Below are 19179 nucleotides of genomic sequence, written 5' to 3'. Positions count from 1 at the left end.
TGAAGGAGAGCGAGTCCAGTATTTGCATGCAAAAGTGCTCCTGCTCTGCTGAGTGAACGCTAGAGGCTCTTGATTGAGTAATTGTGAGGGTGATGAGCAAAGTGGCCACGTGTTTACACCGTGTGATTTGCAGTCACAGCTGCGTTGCTTTGGTCTATAAATATCCCTTCAGTAGGACCTGTGTGTTAGTTTGGCCTCCTGTCCCTAAAATGTAGGCCTAAACACAAGTCAGTTTGCTAAGCTAAGCTTTGTTGTTGTTTGTTTTTTTCCAGTAATTGCATTTCTGATTTGGAATTAGTTCATCAGTGCTGAATGATGTGGAAGGAACTGTTTTCATTGCATCAGGTAACAAAGCTAATAATGGTGTTTAATACAAAGTAGCTTTATTTTTTTGTCTAATCTTTTTAGCCTAATCTCTAAATCAAAGCTAAAAAAAAATGGTGTTGTGTGCTCAGTTTTGTGTATACACATGCATTTTATTGAACCAACCTCATGCCTAAGCTGGTGAGTTCAACAGAACCCCCTGCATAACGTGTGGTTGGTACCATGGCTGTAATCAAAAACTCTGCTCAGACCCACTAAGCCATGCATGGAAAGGTGGAATGAGGCAAGGCTCATAGATAATCACATTCTGTCTGCAGTGGCAGGGGAGAAGGGGGCACAGAGTTGATTAATGGTTTTGTCCTGTATAATAAGACACAGTGGAGTGAAGCCAGAGTACCTTGATAAAAATCCTGGAGATACGTGCCTGTGGTTCCTCAGGACTATGATTCAGGGAAGCAGGGCTGCTGGGCACTGAGGAGAGGGCAGGGTCTACACTGCAGGCAGAAAGACAATGTTTTTCCATGTTCAGTCATTTGGGGAAGTGAAGATCAGAGAGAGATGTTTCCATGAAGATCAGAGAAAGATCTTTCCAAGCTCCCTTGTAGCAGTCATTTAGCCACTGTTTAAGAGGGAATCGGAATATGTTAGGAAGCCCTTGGAGAGGAGAGACCAGATTTGGCACTCCCCTGTTCTGGCAGATGACTTGGGGCTGGAAAGCAGTGGCAAGAGATGGTATCACTCCTGGGGCTCACTGCCACTATCTCCAGCTCAACCCTGGAAGAAAGGCATTTACCTCCCGTTCCTGGCCTTGGTCTCAGGCAATGTTTGCTGCTGAGCAGGACAGGTAATCAATCGAGTTCTCCCTGAAGTATCTAGGAAATTAAGGAGAGTGAGAGAAAGTGATTACTCCTGAAATTTGCATGTTTTAATGTAATTGACATTGATTTAACTGGATCTTCTTTTAAAGACAAAATTAAAAGCAAAACAAAACACATCAGTATCTTCCTTGCAGCTCTGTTACTGGTGCTATCCCAAAATGCACTAATTTCAAGGCAGTGGGAACTGAACCAGCACAGCTCCATTGCTGTGCCACCTTCCCCAGGCCCTGGAGGAGGGAGCAGGAGCCTGGGCTGTGACTCCAGGGAGCAGAGGAGCAGGAAGCATTAGGCTCAGCAGCCCCAGCCTCCACATCCCCTCTGTTCCCCAGCGTGCTGCAAACCACTGCCTGGTTAAAATGAGCATGGCTGTGGAAGAGGCAGGTGTGTTCATCCCAAGGGCTGTGATCCAGGCCGGAGGGTGGGTGCTGGCAGAGCAGATCCTCCATTTTTCCCTCCAACAGGAGCCTGACCTTCAGTCCTTCGAACCAGCGTGACAGGTCTTCCTCAAGCAGAAAACACCTCCCCAGCTGGAGGCGTTTCATTTTTTGGATCTTCAGTGCTGAAAAACCAAATCATTGTCCTGTCATGCCTGTAATATTGCCTCCCATGGTTACAGCACATACCAAGCTCCGTAGCTAGGCAGAGAACCAGCCTGCATTTCTCCCCATAGACTCTTATAAAAGTCAATTAGGCTGTTACTTAATTTTCCTCCTTTTTTTTCTCCCTTACGCTGAAGGGTAAGCAGTTTAAAGTCTCCCCTAGCTACATTATGTAAATTTTCAAGTAAATTCTCCCTGAATTGTAATCCAGTGGGTTTATCGTTAATAATGTTGCCTGACTCCAGCACATACACAAGCTGCATCCTGGGAAGGGTCACTAATGCTGTGTTAGATGTGTGTGGACGGGGGAGAAGCTCCTCATGTCCTCCTGTGGTGCTGCTTTGCATGGAGGCAGCAGCAGCAGCATGTGTGTAGGCGGGTGAAGGCAGGAGTAGGAGGGAAGCAGTCACGGTCCAGACTATCCTGCTAATATTTATTCGGGCTCTAACCATTTCCCAGCCCAGGCTCTGTATTGACTGACAGCTCTGGGGACAAGCAGAGCATCACATACTGCCTACGCTGGCAGATACTGAGCAGTCAGGCAGGAAGCAGTGAGGTGCAGAAATCAAATGAACCCTATTCAAAGTCAAACCTCTGCTTAAGCAGCTTTTGTTAAAGCCCCTTGACATTGCTACGTATAGAAGAAAACACTGCTATTTGTATTTTGGATGCATTTGTATGGAATCAGTCTTCCTCTACATATTTTTTCACACCTAAGGTATGTCCCATCCTAAGGGATGTTCCTGTTGAAATGTATGGGATCTCAGCATACAAGAATTTGGCTTGGACCTGTCATATGTCGTGGTACTGTGAGTCCAGGTCTCTGGTGAATGAAGGAAAGGGAATTAGCATGAGCATTTTGGTGGGTAGGTTGAATCTGTGGCAGGCTCCATTTTCCCCACAGAAACCCTCACTGCTTTTGTAGGAGGTGATCACAGGAACTCCATGTCCTTCCTCAGCAGAGCCTTCCCTCTCCTCTAACAGACTGGATAAAACTCCACAGCTATTTTCAAGCCACTCAGATGTGATGAAACTCTGACTCCTGGTATATGGAGATAAGTTTCCACATGGAAACACTATCCAGAGATATGCAGTAATACTCTGGTGCTGAATTCCAATGATGGAGTGGGATTTCAGCAAGAATTATTAGTAGCAGAAGTGCCAAAGCATCTTGGAAAAGAGTATTGCTGGTTTCCAGAGGCACGGAGAGACTGGACAAAGATCTGAGCCTCTCTGAAGCTGATCCATGGATCCTGCCAAGATTCATTTGTGGAGTAGCCTGATGTGATTCAGATCAAAGATATAATCAGAAATAATGATCACACTGCTTCTTGCCTTGTTTGCTTTATGGTTTAACATGTCTTTTTGCTAATTGTAAGCTAGAGGATACCTAATTATTCTGACCTCTGTCCTTAGAAAAAAATAGGTCATGTTTGTGGACTAGCCTTCTGCTGGAGTCTGAGGATGAGGTTTGAGGAGAGAGGAGAAGAGCGGTGGGGGGCGGGGGTGGAGAGGAGGGGAGTGGAGGAAAGAAGAGGAGAGAATTTGAGTTGGAAGGGACCTGCAAGTTTTGTCCACTATGACAAATGCTTTGCGTTAGATTAGACCAAATGCCCTCCATGGGTCCTGTCCAGCATAAATTATTCTAGCATTTGAAATACTGTGAGAAATTTCTTGCAAAATGAGTGAAGACATGAATTCAAAGTGAAATGGATATTTTGCAATCACTCCTTGATAGAAAACTCCACTCTGCAATCAGGCCGCCTGTTCAGCTAAATGTAATCCATTTTGAAAAGTAGACACACTCTGGGATGGAGTGAGTGTATCTGCAGGGGCGGCTATGGGAAGGTTACAGGCTGTTTCCCCAGGTTGCCCCATGCGTCCCCAGTATCATACCATCCAAATTCCTTGAGCCACATGGACAGTAATAAATACATTCCACAAAGTTGTGTGTGATTTTTTATCCTTCATACCTCAAGGTAGTGAGGAACTGGGATGGTTCTTCTTCCACCTAGTGCCAAAGCATGAACAAAGCATTGAATGAACAGTTATTTGGCAGCAACTGCTGTAGCAGCAGCTTTCTGCAGGTTATCTTAATGGATTTATCACCCTGAACTAAGCCCTGACCATCTGTTCTATCCTCTAATCACAGATGCAGAAAAAGCTAATTCACAATTGCATCATAAAAAAGTGAAATATAAGTGATTTAAGAGTGGGGTATGTCATGCTTCACACTCTGATTGGAGGAAATTGCTTTCCCTTCAATAAACTGAGTACCCTGGTAACAGAGTTTGTCTCTTTCCCAGCAAATGGGAATTCCTCAGGAGTAGGGCACACCAGAAGAAGGTTTTATTCCCGCTCACTCATAGAATGAAAAAATCATAGAATCAATCATAGAATCACAGAATGGTTTGGGTTAGAAGGAACCTTAAAGATCTCTAGTTCCAACCCCCCTGCATGGGCAGGGACACCTCCCACTAGACCAGGTTGCTCAAAGCCATCATCTTGGTTGGATCATCTTAGAGGTATTTTAAAATTTGGGATTCACTGCAGTAAAAAACCTTTTTTCATTCTGTCTTAGATGAGCCCCAAAATGTGTATTTTTAATGTATTTTCTAACCAGGAAAAGCATAAACTCATCATGCTCCTTAAAAATCCCTTACAACTGTATTTCCTCCATCTCACTTTTGCCGTGATGCAGCCATGTCTGGCAGAGTCTCCCACTCATTTTGTTCTGGTAGCTCATCTTCACTGCATTGTTCTTGGCTTGGAAGACCAGCAGAAAGCAGGGTGCTGGGTGCATGTCCTGCTTCTCATGAATGACCTTTAAGTCTTTCCTGCTGCCACTGTCCGAGCCATCAGCAGGGGGAGTGGTTTAGGTGGGAGTTCAAGTTCTGCTTCACTTGTGTTGTGTGGGTAAGGCCTCCTGGCAGTGTCTGTCCTCTGGAAATCTTATACTAAAAAATAGATGCAACTGGACAAGTTAAGGGGTCAAGAAGTAGCATCTTGGTCCTCTGTATTTTTTATGGGGTACATCCTCCTGCCACTAGCACCTCTTCCCAGTGTCACATAGTGTGCCCTGAGTCTGCAGCAGCTTCAGCAGAACTTTCAGCAGCCCTAAAGGCTGTGACCAGCTCGCAGGGGAGTTTGATGGGGCACCAGTGAGGCTGGGCTCACCTTTTGGTTCATTCAGGTAAGAATTGTGGAGTAATGAATGGGACTGTTGGTAAAGTAGATGGATAGTGGAGGAGGAGAAAATATCACAAAAATAATTTGGCATCTGGGTTTTTGGAGGCTTTTCAGTTTAGGTTTGTTTCCCACCCACCTCCCTCAGTTATCTAAAACCAGACTGTGATGTTCTCAAACACATGTTATTTGAAAATTAAGAAACATGTAGTAGGGTGGAAGCAGTGCAAGACTGCAACTCCCATTAATGGCAGGTGGATCTAGGTTTAAACTCACTTATATTAGAAAAAGGAAAAATTGGATAATGAAAACACATTAGCACATGATTCTTCTGTATGATCTACCATAGATCTGTGTCTTAAGAGTCCCCATTTGTCAGAGAATAATTTTTCAACTTGGAAATTAGATATAATTACAAAAATCTCTTACATCTTAGGACACTGAGCAGACCTCCACCCTTATATAATTTTTTCCCTGATGCCCATTAAAACTAATGACTTGACATTTTGAAAAGCCTCTTGTCATTGTAGAGAGGTTGGTGCTGGCCTCTTTTCACAGGTAATCAGTGACAGAACAAGAGGGAATGATTTCAAGCTGCAACAGGGTAGGTTTAGATTGAACATTAGGAAATACTCCTTCATGGAGAGACTGGTCAGACACTGGAATAGGCTGCCCAGGGAGGTGGTTGATTCACCATCCCTGGATGTGTTTAACAGTTGTTTGGATGTGGTGTTGGTAGATATGGCTTAGGGTTTAGGGCAGAACTTTGTAGAGTAGGGATGATGGTTTGACTCGGTGATCCCAAGGGTCTTTTCCAACCTGAATAGTTCTATGATTCTGTGATTCTATGACTCCTGAATATCTTTTTGACACCCAGCGTTTAAGGAATCTTCTTTCAAACTCTGTTACTAAAAGCATCTTATCTGGAAAAGTTTGTGTTACAAAGGAATTTAAAACATGCTGTGGCTTTTTTCCCCCCCCCACCAAAATCCTTCTTACAGCTAGGAAGCACTGCTGATCTGTAGAAGGTTGCAGGCCAGGAAACACAAGAGGTGAATATCAGAAACAGTGACAACCTAGGTGCACCTCCTGGAAACAGCAAGAGAGAGCAGTAACAAAGAACAGGGAACACTGAGTCTGTGAGCTGTAATTTAGGTGTGGGACCAACATGTGCTGAGGTATTTGGTCAGGTAGTTGGCTCAACCTTTTTTGCAACAGAAGGATGAACTGGTTTTGGAGCAGTTTCTAGTCCGTAAGAAGTTAGCACCACATTTTACAGCAAACTTGCACAATGCTGACACCACAAAAGGGAAGAATATTAGTCACTATGGAGTCTACTGGAGAGTTTGTTCTTTTTGGCAGTTTTATGCAGAATGGATGAGGGAGTGAGAAACAGCAGTCAGCTGTAAAGCTTTATGTAGATTGGAAAAGGTTTGCTTACAGGTAGATTGCCACAGAAAACCTAACAGCACTGTACCTTCTAGCAGAGTCTTCTGCTGAAGAGTCTTTTTTGTCTCTTAGTCTTGCAGGGTAGGACTGGGATGAGGAGAGCTGGTTGTAAGCAGTATATGGGTGCAGCTGGGCAAAGGGCTGCATGAGCCACAGGATCTGCTGCCTCCTTTGATACGATTGGTTTTCTCATCTCACTGTATTTTCCCCAACATTCATTCTACTTCAGGCAAGAGGTGGCTTCAATTATGCTTTGCACATAGTTGCCATAGATGACATCTCAGCATGTCAGTGAAACACCAATGAACTGGAAGAACAAGTTGGTTCATTAGCATGCAAATAAGCTCACTCCTTAATGAGGGAAAAAGCTTTTGCTAGCTAATTGTGTCTCCAATACACTGATTTCTTCCATGTCCTACAATTAACATTTTTATGAGTCCAAGACAGGTATGTGCGTATGTCTTTCCCTCTGTGTTCCTGTGATTCCTGCAGGTGCTCTACCTGTATCTGTAAACTCTGCCTGGGTGATAATGGACAAGAAAGGCCAGATAAAGTCATTCCAAGATTTCTGATATCTTTCAGTGTCAAAGACAGTGTTTGTATAATAGAAAAATAAATAGCTCATTAAGAGGTCTAAAGAGATGTTAATTTATCTGCAAAGTTCTGCTGTAATAGCTGTATTGGTAAAGAGTGTAGAAAAAAATCCTACTCTGAGTCCCCACAGCTGTGCTGCAAAGCCTGAGGTAAAGTGCTTGAGCTGAATCCTTTGGTTGTTTCCCTCTGTGCTGTTTGGGGAGAGATGCAGCTGCCTGGGAGGAGAGGAGACACCGTGGCCCAGCTGTGGTGGTGGAGGGTTTGCTTTCTGGATGTGTCAGTAGGTGTCTGTCCACATGTACATGTGCTGTCCTCTTGTGTTTTCAGCTCTCCATGGTGCTTTGTGTGTTGTGGATGTGTTGATGGGAACTCAGCAGTTAACACATTTTATCTGAGCACTGATTCCAACCCCCACCATCTGCAGGCACAATTCCTGCCTCCCAGAGCTCACTGCACTGCCAGCCCCACTTCTCCGCAGGGTGGCATCCTCCTGGCCACTACAGCTGCTCATATCCAGTGCCTCACATAGATCCAATGTACAGCATTGAAACAGGTCTTTTTAAGTTCAGGGGCATAGTTTACACAAATGAGAAAGGTCTTTTGTCAAGGCGTGGTAGGGGTTTGGCCATTGCTGCACTAGCAGCAAAATTTGTTTTTGAGAACAAGTTATGTAAGAAGCAGCTGAGGGAACTGGAGTTGTTTAGCCTGGAGGAGAGGAGGCTGAGAGGAAACCTTATCACTCCCTACAAATACCCAAAAGAACGTTGTAGTGAGGTGGGTGTTGGCCTCTTCTCCCAAGTAACAAGTGATAGGATGAGATGAAATGTCCTCAAGTTGTGCCAGAGGAGGTTTACATGGGAATTAGGAAAAATTTCTTCACTGAAAGGGTTGTCAGGCCCTGGAATAGGCTGCCCATGGAAGTGTTGGAATCACTGTCACTGGAAGTACTTAAAAGACATGTAGATGATGTGCTTAGCAACATGGTTTAGTGGGACTTGGCAGTGTTAGGTTGATGGTTATTGCAAATTATTTTATGATTCTATCCCTGGACACTGCTCTCCCAGTATGGTTTGTTTTAGATACACCTTAACAGGCAGACTACAAACACACAGGATCACAGGGTGACCACACACCCAGCCAACACAGCTCTTTCAGCTCATGTGCTGTCAAGGTTTAATACTGGACCAGCAATTGAACGACTGACAGATGTTCTCTATTAACCCCTCTCTCTTCCCAGAAGGGGAAAGGAGAGAGAATAAGGGAGACTTGTGAGTTGGAAACTAAAATACACAGCTTTAATGAAACTGTAATGATGAAAAGGACAATAATGAAATATATAAATACAAAGCCACTATCATGCTTCCCCCAGTACTGCTCACATCACCACCGAGGCTGCTTGACCCTCGTGATCTCTCAAATTTATACCAAGTATGATGCATATGGGATGGAATACTTTGTTGGGTCAGTTCTGGTCACCTGTCTGGACTGCTCCACAGGAAGATGGCAGGTGTGACCCCTTTCCTTGCTTTTGTTTCCAACGCATAAGATGTTTAGCAGAACCAAGCAGTGACCTAGGTTCTTCATACCATTCTCCAGCAGTAACTATCAACATTGAGTATTAACAGTCCTAGAAGCAGACACTGACCATAAAACGGGCTGTTAATTTCAGCAGGTGCTGTTACTTAGAAGAGATTTAACTGACAAGTAAAATTACATAAAGAAAATTGTTTCTACCCAGGCTCAAACCAAGACATTGTCAAAAAAAGATCCCATGACATGAAGGGTCATAATTAAGATGATGAGGATAAATACTAACGGGCACACAGGCTGGATGTGGGAATGCTTCTTCCCGTTACTTATGGTTTGACAAAAGTGATGTTTCATTGTCTGCAGAGGCTGTCATTTTGTTTTGTGCCTGTTCCTCTGGGACTGCTGTCACCGAACAGGCCATGATAGTTACTTAACATTCGTAAGTTGCATCCCCTAGGCAGGGGCTGGGCTGAAATTGGGTCCTGAGCTGCAGGTAGGGTGGTGGTCCCAGGCAATTGAGTCAGCACGACGAAGGCCTGTTGCTTCTGTCAGGGCCCTGACAATTGACGTTTATCACAGGAATTTTTTATCACGTATCTCATGCTATTGTACCAAATAGCCCAGGGGCCCAAACCTGCTATTGCTGCCTGAACCATCATCTCCCTGCTGGCTGTAGCTGTCGTGTGGTGGTACCTTGTTATGGAGAGAAAAATGGCTTAAGAAGCATGAAAACCTTTGTAGTATAAAATCAATTGATCAACGACTACATCAATAAACATGACTCTGCTGACTGTTCATTTTCATACATCAAAGAAACCTTTGAGTTTATAAATGGAGCTGCCACTAAGCCTCTATTTTGCCACTTTAAGCTCTGTAGCACAAAGAACTCTGGCACAGGATTAGAAACCCCCTTTCCACAACCAGCCTCTGAGGGCAGAGAAAGAACATTAAATGGACAACACCTCTGGGAGGTTGTGGAACTCTAGAAACCAAACCAGACAAGATTACCATAAAAGACACTTTTTTTTTTCCCCCACTTTGGCGAGTTAGTCCTCACACAATGGGAATGAAAACATGGGAATGATGGAGTGAAGCTTTGAGGATGTATTCTAGTTAATCAAGAAGGATACCAGAGAAATAAGAGCTGTTTATTATTTATTATTTCCTAAGTTTTGAACTCCAGACTTGTCTTTATTGGATATATCTTATTCTTCAGACTCTTGCTCCGGTGTGTCTTTTTTTATCTTCCTCTAAAATCAGAACTAACAGAGCATATAACATGAAATGGGCTAAGTCCATGGAGTCAAAAAGGCATCTTATGGAAATAAGGACAGTTTATCTAGTGAGTATAACAGCTGTCATTTACTGTTGTGCTTAGTAACCCAGGATGGCACAAAAACACAGTGGCCAAATCCTTTATTGCATAAGGAAATAGTGTATCTCAGAGGCTTGGAGGATGAACTGCTGTGTCATGTTGAACAGACAATTTCCAGAGACAACTTTTTTTCTTTTATTTTTTTTTCCATGATGCTGAGTCAATTTGGTATCTCCTGGTTGTTCACCTATTGCACAGCAATGGAATTAAGTGTCCTAGTATCATAAGGAAACTTTAACTTATGTTAGAGTTCAAGAAGACCACAGAGCTATAGAGAGCACCCTGAGACCTACATCAATACAGGTTAGGCTTCCCAGTGTAATCACTGACTTTGCAGCAATCCACAGAACTTTAAAGACACCTTATTAGACTTTAGATTAGATTGTTGAAATGAACTTCACTTGCTCTTTCATATCCTTTCATTCTAGGAAATCATGTAGCAAAATGTTCAGTAATTGTCAATTGCAATGCACTATTAGGAGCTATTAGAAAAAAAAAAAAAAGACTACACCACAAACTCTTCATATGGAGGTCTAGTCTCATCTCTTAAGATACAGTTAACTACAAGACAAGTAAGGAATAGCACAATGACCAAAGATATGGGTGGGAGGCCACTCAAGAAATTATTAAATATACCCTGCATGTAAGTATACTTAGGGAAGATAGGATGGAGACCCATAAGAACAAAAGCCTTTTGGTGAAACTAAGTAGGAAATTAATGTCCTGTGCCTCTTCTGCAACAAAAACTAGAGGATATTGAACGAAAGTAGCAGATGACAAGTTCAGAATAAGTGAAAGGAGATGCTGCTTTGGACAACTGTAAAAGCTATTAAATACATAAGCATATAGCAAGTCCCTGAACTGCAAACTGCTGAACACTACCAAAGTACTCTGGAAGTGTATAAATGCCTTTGCTCAATGTTCTTAACCTTTTCTATATTAACCATTGCTGGAGATGGGCTACTTGGTTGGACAGACTCGTTGCTTGAGCCTGGACATCCATTCTTATGCTTTCTTCTTTTACTTTGCTGCAATAGCATATTCCATCTGCAGGCTTTGAATTACATGGGGATTGTTTTGCTTATCCTCAGCCTTCTGAAGGAAAAGAGGTGTTGCCAATGAGTTGTTGGGAAGAACACTTCTGTCTAATACAGCAAGAGAGCTACGAATATAATAAACATTAATGCACTTTTCTATCTTAGCTAAATAGACACTTCAGCTGGTAAATGTCTTCTACCTCTGCACAGTCTCCATTTTGGCACTCTGTGCTGATAATGAGCTGGATTTATGGAGCAATTAATCATGTAGGAGAAGAGGTGCAGATTAATGCAAAGAGGCTGTGGATTAAATGGTGTCATAATTCAAACCCCATATTTGCTAACAAAATACTTTTTTATTTGTTTGTTTTTCCCTAAGGCCAAGTTTGATGTCAAAAATAACAGGAGAAAAGTTCCTCTTGGATCTGAAAAGAACACACCTGTTTTGCTCGAAGAGCCTTGGATTCTTCTGAGGATCCAGAGTTAATCAGCAGCAAAGATTTACTGGAGAAAGAGTTCATTTCACTTTCTACTAAGCAAGGGAGTGCACAGTTTGAGGGAGTGATGTTCTGCAATTGCTATAGTTTAGCAGTGGGTAATCAGAAACTACTTGAAATATTTTAATTCTATAAATTACACAGCAGTTGTTACCTGGTAGCATAAAGATAAAACAAGTTGAAGTTAACCTCAGTGCCCCTAGTGCTCAGGGATCACGGGCAACAGAAGGGAAGCATGGAAGTGCTGGTACCACTGCTGCCAGCAATCTGTACTGCATCTGCACCTGCTTGGGGAACAACATAAGGATCCATCTCTGCAGTGAGGTGTTTACCAGAAGCATCCCTCAGGAACAGGTCTCAGACAAGAACTGGTCTGAAAAGCCTGGAACTATCCACGTACAATCCCCTTAGCCACAATGGTTCTGGCACACACAGAAAAAGCAAAGGCAGAGCAGTGAGCAGGGTCAAAACGTTAAAACTCTCTCATACCAAAAGCTCTGTTGCAACTTGAAATTGACAGTGCCACCAGTTTTGGTTGCTGCTTTGCTGGTTCATGTTCATTAGAAAGTTAGAAGTAACATCGGACCTTTCAGCAACACAGTCCAGTTTTGTTATTTCTTGATATGTAGATGTGTGATATATTAAACATTGTGGTTTTCAATGCCAAATAAAAACAAATATTTTGTTTTAATGAAAATGAATGGCAGGTGAGTGTGCATGTGGGTGCGCGTGTGGTGCAACAGTTCTAGGTGCCATGGAAGAGACCCTGCCGTAAGCAGCAGGTTGAGCAGGGCACTACCTAAGTTCAGCACAGTCAGCATGAAGCTGGGTATGTCCAGTGAACCAAAGGAGCCAAGACCATGGTATCTTCATGCCAGCTTCTCTCAAAAGCTCAGACATCACAGTAAGGATGACTTAGAGGTAGCTCTTTCAAATCTTGATCTACAGTCCTGGGACAATCACCTACATACTCTCATTCAAGAAGTGGAGCACATCTCATTTGCTTTGTGTTCTGCTTACCTGCTGGCCATGATGCCTACTTCTGCAATTGCTCAGTGGTCACAGCTCTGAAGGAATGAACCTGGTTTCAGTCCCTGTCTTTGCTTAAGAGAGCCTTTCACCTTGCAGGAGGGTGCCTAACCAGCAGATGGTTGTTCTAGGTACGGCAGAATTTCTATATTTTAATAAGCATTATAATCATCAAAAGTTAACACATACCAAATATTCTTGATCTACCGAATTTTAATCTTTAGTTTTACAGTTTAGTTGTAAAACAGTACAAAAGAATTAACACCATTTCTAAGCATTAAAGTTGGATACCTGACATATAAACCTTTAGGACAACATACCAGATATGCTTCTGTTTGATAGCTGGACCTGAAACCCCTTATGTTTCATAAATATTAGCAATGCAAGAATCTTTAAAGTAGTTATTTTGGTGACATTTGTCAAGATTAATACATTTTTTTGTACTGATCTGCCTGTGCACTTCCCTGTTTTATCAAAGAGCCTGGCTCAAACATTAAATCTACAATATACTCTTGAGGAGGAAGCAGAAGCGCAGGTATTCCTTGAGGAGCCTCACCAACCAATTTCACTTCATTCCAAGCTCTGTTATACTCGCCACGAACTAAACTGCAGGGAATGCCAATTCTGTCTGCTATCGCCTGAAAAGGAAAAAAAAAAAGAAAAAAGAAGTTAATTACAGTTAATACACATAGCTTGTCTTATCCAGCAAGGCCATGAAATGCTTAAAAAGAAAACAAATACCTGAAAGGCCAAAAGCTCTCTTGAAACAGATTTTATAAATCTATAAAGTGTTTCAAACTGCAGATCTTTTCTGTTGGTTCTGCTTAGAAAGTGTAGGCTTTAAAATGTTATATTCTATGCGCAACATGAAGAATGTTAATTGTAGCTCTGTTCAGACACTGATACATACATGGATGAGGGGATTGAGTGCACCCTCAGTAAGTTTGCAGATGACACCAAACTGGGTGGAAGTGCTGATCTGCTTGAGGGTCAGGGGGCTCTGCAGGGGTACCTGGACAGGTTGGATCGATGGGTCAGTTGTGTGAGGTTCAATAAGGCCAAGTGCTGGGTCCTGCATTTCAGTCACAATAACCCCAGGCAATGGTACAGGCTTGGGGAAGAGTGGCTGGAAAGCTGCCCAGAGGAAGAGGACTTGGGGGTGCTGGTTGACAGCTGGATGTACAAGAGTCAGCAGTGTGCCCAGATGGCCAAGAAGGCCAATAGGATCCTGGCCTGCATCAGGAATAGCGTGGCCAGCAGGAGAAGGGAAGAGATTGTGCCTCTGTACTTGGCCCTGGTCCAGTTCTGGGCCCCTCACTATAAGAAGGACGTTGAGGTGCTGGAGCTTGTCCAGAGGAGAGCTGCCAAGCTGGTGAAGGGTCTAGAGAACAAGTCATATGTGGAGCAGCTGAGGGAACTGAGGTTGGTTAGTTTGGAGAAGAGGCTGAGGGGAGACCCCATTGCCCTCTACAACTGCCTGAAAGGAGGTTTCAGCAAGGTGGGAGTTGGGCTCTTTTCCCAAGTAAGTAATGACGAGACCAGAGGAAATGGCCTGAAGTTGTGGCAGGGGAGGTTTAGATTGGATAGTAGGAAAAATTTATGTACTGAAAGTGTGGTCAGGCACTGGAACAGCCTGCACGGGGAGGTGATTGAGTCACCATCCTTGGTGGTGTTCAAGAAATGTGTAGATGTGGCACTTCAGGGCATGCTGTAGTGGCTAAGGGTGTAGTGTTTTTTTTGTGGGTGTTTTTTGGTGGAATGTGTGTGGTTATGTTTGTTTGGTTTATTTGGGTTTTTTAGTGATGATGGTTGGACTAGATGATCTCAGCCATTCTGACAATTCAGTGATTCTGTGATTTGTTTATCAGCCAGTTCTTCAGATCGCAAATGAAGTCAATATCCACCACACCCAGCAACACTTTTCTCTAGTTGGAAGACTTTTCTGAATAGCACCTTGAAGAACTGTTTATTCAAGCAATGAGGTGTGGGTACATTGCACACACATAGCTAGTATGAAAGATTAAGTGTAAAAATGCAGCATTTTTATCAGTGTAAATTTAGGATAGCTGCTTCACACCGAAGCACGCTCCTTGCTCTTCAGCCCTGCGAATGTGGGAAGCAAAGGAATGCGAGGCAACCGTCTGCTAGATGAAACACCTGCCTGTCCTCTGTGCTGTGCTATCACTGACAGACATATAATGGTTTCCAGCTACAAAACTGCTTTCTTAGAATGCATCTGCTGTGAAGGAATGACATCCTGAAAGATCTTTAACTTGTTACAAATGGAAAATAATATCCATTGCCTAGATTGCTGTGGCTTTAAGAAAGATGATCTGTCCCTACAAAGGTTTCTTAGCATAGTAGAGGATAAGAGAACAACAGTGCTGCTTCAGCACAATGAATCCATGCCCTCAAATCTCCATAAAATATGTCAGGAACTTTCTCTCCCTACGGATACCATAAATTTACAATTGTGTTTTTTCTCTTGCCTATTGTTTCCTAGGTCCTTCCCACTTTATGTGCTAGGCCCTTGCTTCTCTTCCTTTCCATCCCAGAAAGAAAAAAAGTCCAGCTACCCAACAGCTAAGGAAAAATGATGGGACAGATAAGCAGGCTGCACAAGTACATCTTCACATGAAGACAGAAGAAATAAATCTTCCTCATCTAAGAAATCAGAACATAAAAGCTGTTATACCCTGCTATAGAATACTGGATGGATACCAAAGAAAAACTGTCCCAATAAGTTTATATTTGCAGAGTGGGAAAAAAAAAAAAAAAAAGGAAGATGCATAATTAAATATTTTACAGTTCACAGAAAATGCAAAATGTTTTGACTCCAAATTAAGTATTTTGGCTTTTTGCCATTTATCAAGTATTCTGCTGATACCACTTAAGACAATTTAATGACAAGAACGTTGACAAAAAGAAGCAATGCTGGCTTTCATTCACTGGGAAATCAGCTTTGGAGTGAAAAATTACTTAAGTGTATACAAAAGACTTTACATGAATATAAATATTATTTTATACTGATGCAAGTAGACCATATCCATTTAACACAGTAATGTTATGTTGTAAAATAAATGTTAAAGTACCTTGAAAAGCAAAGCCCTGTGGCAGAATGTCCCTTTTTTGATTTTTCCAACAGGCACAACGTTGCATTTCAATTCAAATTCTATTTCACTTATGTGAAGTTGCCAGTTGAAGTCATGTAGTTTGTCTCTTTCAATCGGACCCCCCATCTTGTCTGCAACAAACCTGTTCCAATTTATACTGGGATCAATTAAATCTATAATTCCTCTTGTTTTTATCACAAAAAATATGTAAAAATGAAATGTGTACAGGCAGTAAGAGAATGACATGTAAGATTTTAGCTGTTTGCTTTAATTATTTAATTTAGTAACTTGAATTTTAAATATGCTTGCTGTTAAATACAGGTAACCATAACTCAAGTAATTCACATTTGTCACAGACCTAAACCAAGGTGAACAGCTGTCAGCAGAGAGGTCTAGTATAGGCACAAAGTCCTCAGAGAAAATCAGCATTAACAGTGTAATTACTGAGGAAGTAGTTCAGAAGTTAGTGTTCATCTTTACAGCTAATACATTATGTGAGCTACATATTACAATCCCCAGCCCTAGCACTTGTTTTAAATAGTAATAAAGCCAAGAGACATATATATATATAATAAAAATACACATATATATATATATATATATGATAAAAATAAAGCCATTGGTAATGGTCCCAGCTTAGGAAAGCAACTACATCCAGAAAGGGTACTTCAACTTCTACACATGCTTTCTTATTCAGTGTTAGGTTTACAGTTGGACTCAGTGATCTTATATGTCTTTCCAACCTAAGTGACCCTATTATTCTGTGACTATATTTATGCCAGTTTTGGGGGGTGAGGAGCATGCATTTATCCATTAAAAAGATAGTCAGTCAAAGCTCAGTCAAAGAAACAGAGAATCAGATTCACAGTCTGTGCAGACGCTGCCAGAGCATGTCACTGGGTGATGCTGCACCCACAGGGCCAAGCCCCTTCCTCCTCATACACACACCTTCACCTCCCCTATGCGTGGCCCCTGCGCTTAAACACCTTGCCCTTCAAAGTGGCCTCAGCCACAGGCACAAGTGTTATCAAGGGCTCTCGCTCTGGACAAGGTGTTGCAGAGCTGTCACGGCAATCACAACCCACTGCTTCTGGCAGGGAGCTAAAACCTGCATCACCTCCCCTGCAGGAACTGTGAGGAGGCTCTGCCCTCACAGCACACGCAAGCTAAACCCAAAGGCTGGATGTCTCAGAACGCAGGGCCTGCGGAGGGACTGGCTGCAGCAGCATCGGCATGGGGAGTCGTGACCGAGCAGGCTGGACACAGTGTCCTGAAGCTTGGAATTATGGGATGAGCCTGAAGAAGTGGGGGGCTCCAAGCAGTCACTGGTGCTGCTTGTGCCTACAGGCAGCCCTTGGTAAAGAGAGCAAAGCTCCCTGAGCTACCACGCACCCCGCTCCTGTGGGGGTCTAGAAGCAGAGGCAGCACCAGCGGCTGCTCCCCCCTGCCCGGCTCCCCCAGCCAGCAGGGCAGCTCCTGGGGGCTCTGCTGCAGCTGCTGCCCCCCTTCCTCTGCAGCACACGCTGCTCGGGCAGCCGCCTCAGATGGAGCATACACATAAAAATCCCCACAGAAAACATTCTACTTAAATTTCCTGTGATTGCTTCGCTGGGTCGTGCGCCTGCAAGTATTTCATTGGCGTGTTTGAAGAGCGGATTTGAAAGAGCATTTTATGGATTCCACCTTGAGGAAGGCAGCATGATTTATACACAGCTGGAGAGTTAAGGATGAATATCTGTCCTGTCAAATTTTGCAATCAACAGAAAAGTCATTCCTCACATCACATTAGACCACTTCATTAAAAACGAGCATTGGTAGAAGAAACAAATTTAGTGAGACTCAGTGGGATCTGACGCCAAACTCTGCAGATTCAGGAGGCAGCCAGGAAACTGCTAAGATAGTGAAGGTTAAACTAAGGAGAAGATGAAAGCAGACACACTGCTTGGTGGTGACAGTGATTGGTGCCCAGGCTGAGTAGTCAGTGTAACTAATGAATCACACATTGATAACAACAGTCTGAACACGCACCATTGCAATATTCCAGCACTGTTAAATCGTCAGGATGTTAATTACAGTAGCACCTGAAAACCCCACTAGAAAAATGTCTCATGCTTTGGCTCTAAAGGAAAACAAAATACAAGAGAGTTTCCACCCTGAGAGGTTTCCAAACCAACTGGGCAAGACAGACTGTAAGAACAGACATGATACATGAAAGTTACAATAGTCTCAGTATTAGGCTAGGGTTTTAGAACCTGGGTCTCTCCTTGATGATACAGATGCCATATGCAGCTGATGTGTTCATTGGAAAGGATCAGTACAGATATGTAAGTGTGAAAAAAACCTGAGATTGTCTGTATGAATATTTTCAAAACAATAAATTTTTATCCTTTTGTTACAAGTGACATTTTATTTAAAATAATTCAACTAATTACAACAAAATTAGAAACAAGAAGCTTAAAATCTAAAATGATGTCAAAATTCTGGACTAAAGCTGATTTTGGTTCCAACTGAAGATGGGGAAAAAAATTCTGAACAAATTGCCCTTGGATGAGAAAACCAATGTAACTTATTCACAATATTTGTGGTAATACAATTCCATACTCACTGTGCAAGAGCCACAATCTTCTCGCGGGTAGTAGTTAGTGGCAGAATTGTTTCAGAAGCATCATTAATGTAATCCACTAAAACTAAGTCAGGTGGTGGTAGCCACTCTGAATCTTCTACCTTTATTTCATCCGTGATTTGAGATATAATCTCAGCAACTTCTTTGATTTTTTCCTCTTCTTTTGCCTCCTTCCTTTTTCTTACATAGAAAACAATATACACTTGTTTAGAATACTGTAATCTCTAAATTCCAAATTCTATTTCAGTAGTTCTGCTACAGGACATTTTAGACAAATGGATTTGGGGCGGAAATGTAGGGGAAATATTTTCTCTTGATAATGAATAGTCCAAAATCTACAAAGCTGTAGAGAATATTTGTGGAACATGCCCATAGAAGATAGTTAGGAACCAAGTGACACTCCATACTTGTATATCTGTAAATTCTCATTTTATGTTTTCCTGTGGCTCTGATACGTTTTTCTCATTTGTGAATTATCTGGGGGAGAAGACACTTACCTACATACAGCTACATAATAATAACAAGTTTTTAGAGAGCATAGAGGAAACCTTTTTCGACAGTTACAGTTTGGTTGCATATGGTCATGAATTAAAAATCATGAACTCCGAGGAGTTTTTACTCGATAGAAATCTGGACTTCAAATAAGGGAACAAGTGGTATTAAGAGCTTGGCTGAAGTCTTGACAGGACATGCCAAGCAGCAGTCTCTGTAAGTTGCAAACCCATGCTCTTCAAGCATTATACAAACTACTAGATGGTTTTTCAGACAAAGATTTTATATGAGACCTGGTTTTACTGACTTTTTCCATTGAACATGCTATATTTTTCACTAATGTTCAGAATCTAAAAAATTACTGTGATCCTGAACAGACATCATAAGTGCCCAAGCAGAGGTATAAATAAAATGCTTGTTCTGCTTAGATCGAATATTGTGCATTTCACAAGT

At 42.3% G+C, this 19179-nt stretch overlaps 1 protein-coding gene across 1 annotated transcript in view; it reads right to left on the bottom strand.

Annotated features, from left to right (window-relative positions):
* Positions 1–12923: 12923 nt before the first annotated feature.
* ARMC3 (armadillo repeat containing 3) overlaps positions 12924–19179 on the bottom strand; it is a 47982-nt gene continuing 41726 nt past the window's right edge. Inside the window, exons 16-18 of the mRNA XM_010007018.1 lie at positions 18217–18414; positions 15591–15753; positions 12924–13136 (exon numbers count right to left, since the gene is read on the bottom strand). Of these exons, the coding sequence (XP_010005320.1) occupies positions 12924–13136; positions 15591–15753; positions 18217–18414 (574 nt within the window). The remainder of the gene's footprint in view (positions 13137–15590; positions 15754–18216; positions 18415–19179) is intronic.

The sequence above is a fragment of the Chaetura pelagica genome, unplaced genomic scaffold (genome assembly GCF_000747805.2).
Source record: "Chaetura pelagica isolate M959 unplaced genomic scaffold, ChaPel_1.0 scaffold17, whole genome shotgun sequence".
NCBI lineage: Eukaryota > Metazoa > Chordata > Aves > Apodiformes > Apodidae > Chaetura > Chaetura pelagica.
Note: the sequence above shows the minus strand (reverse complement) of the source record. Positions and strands in the feature narration are given on the sequence as shown.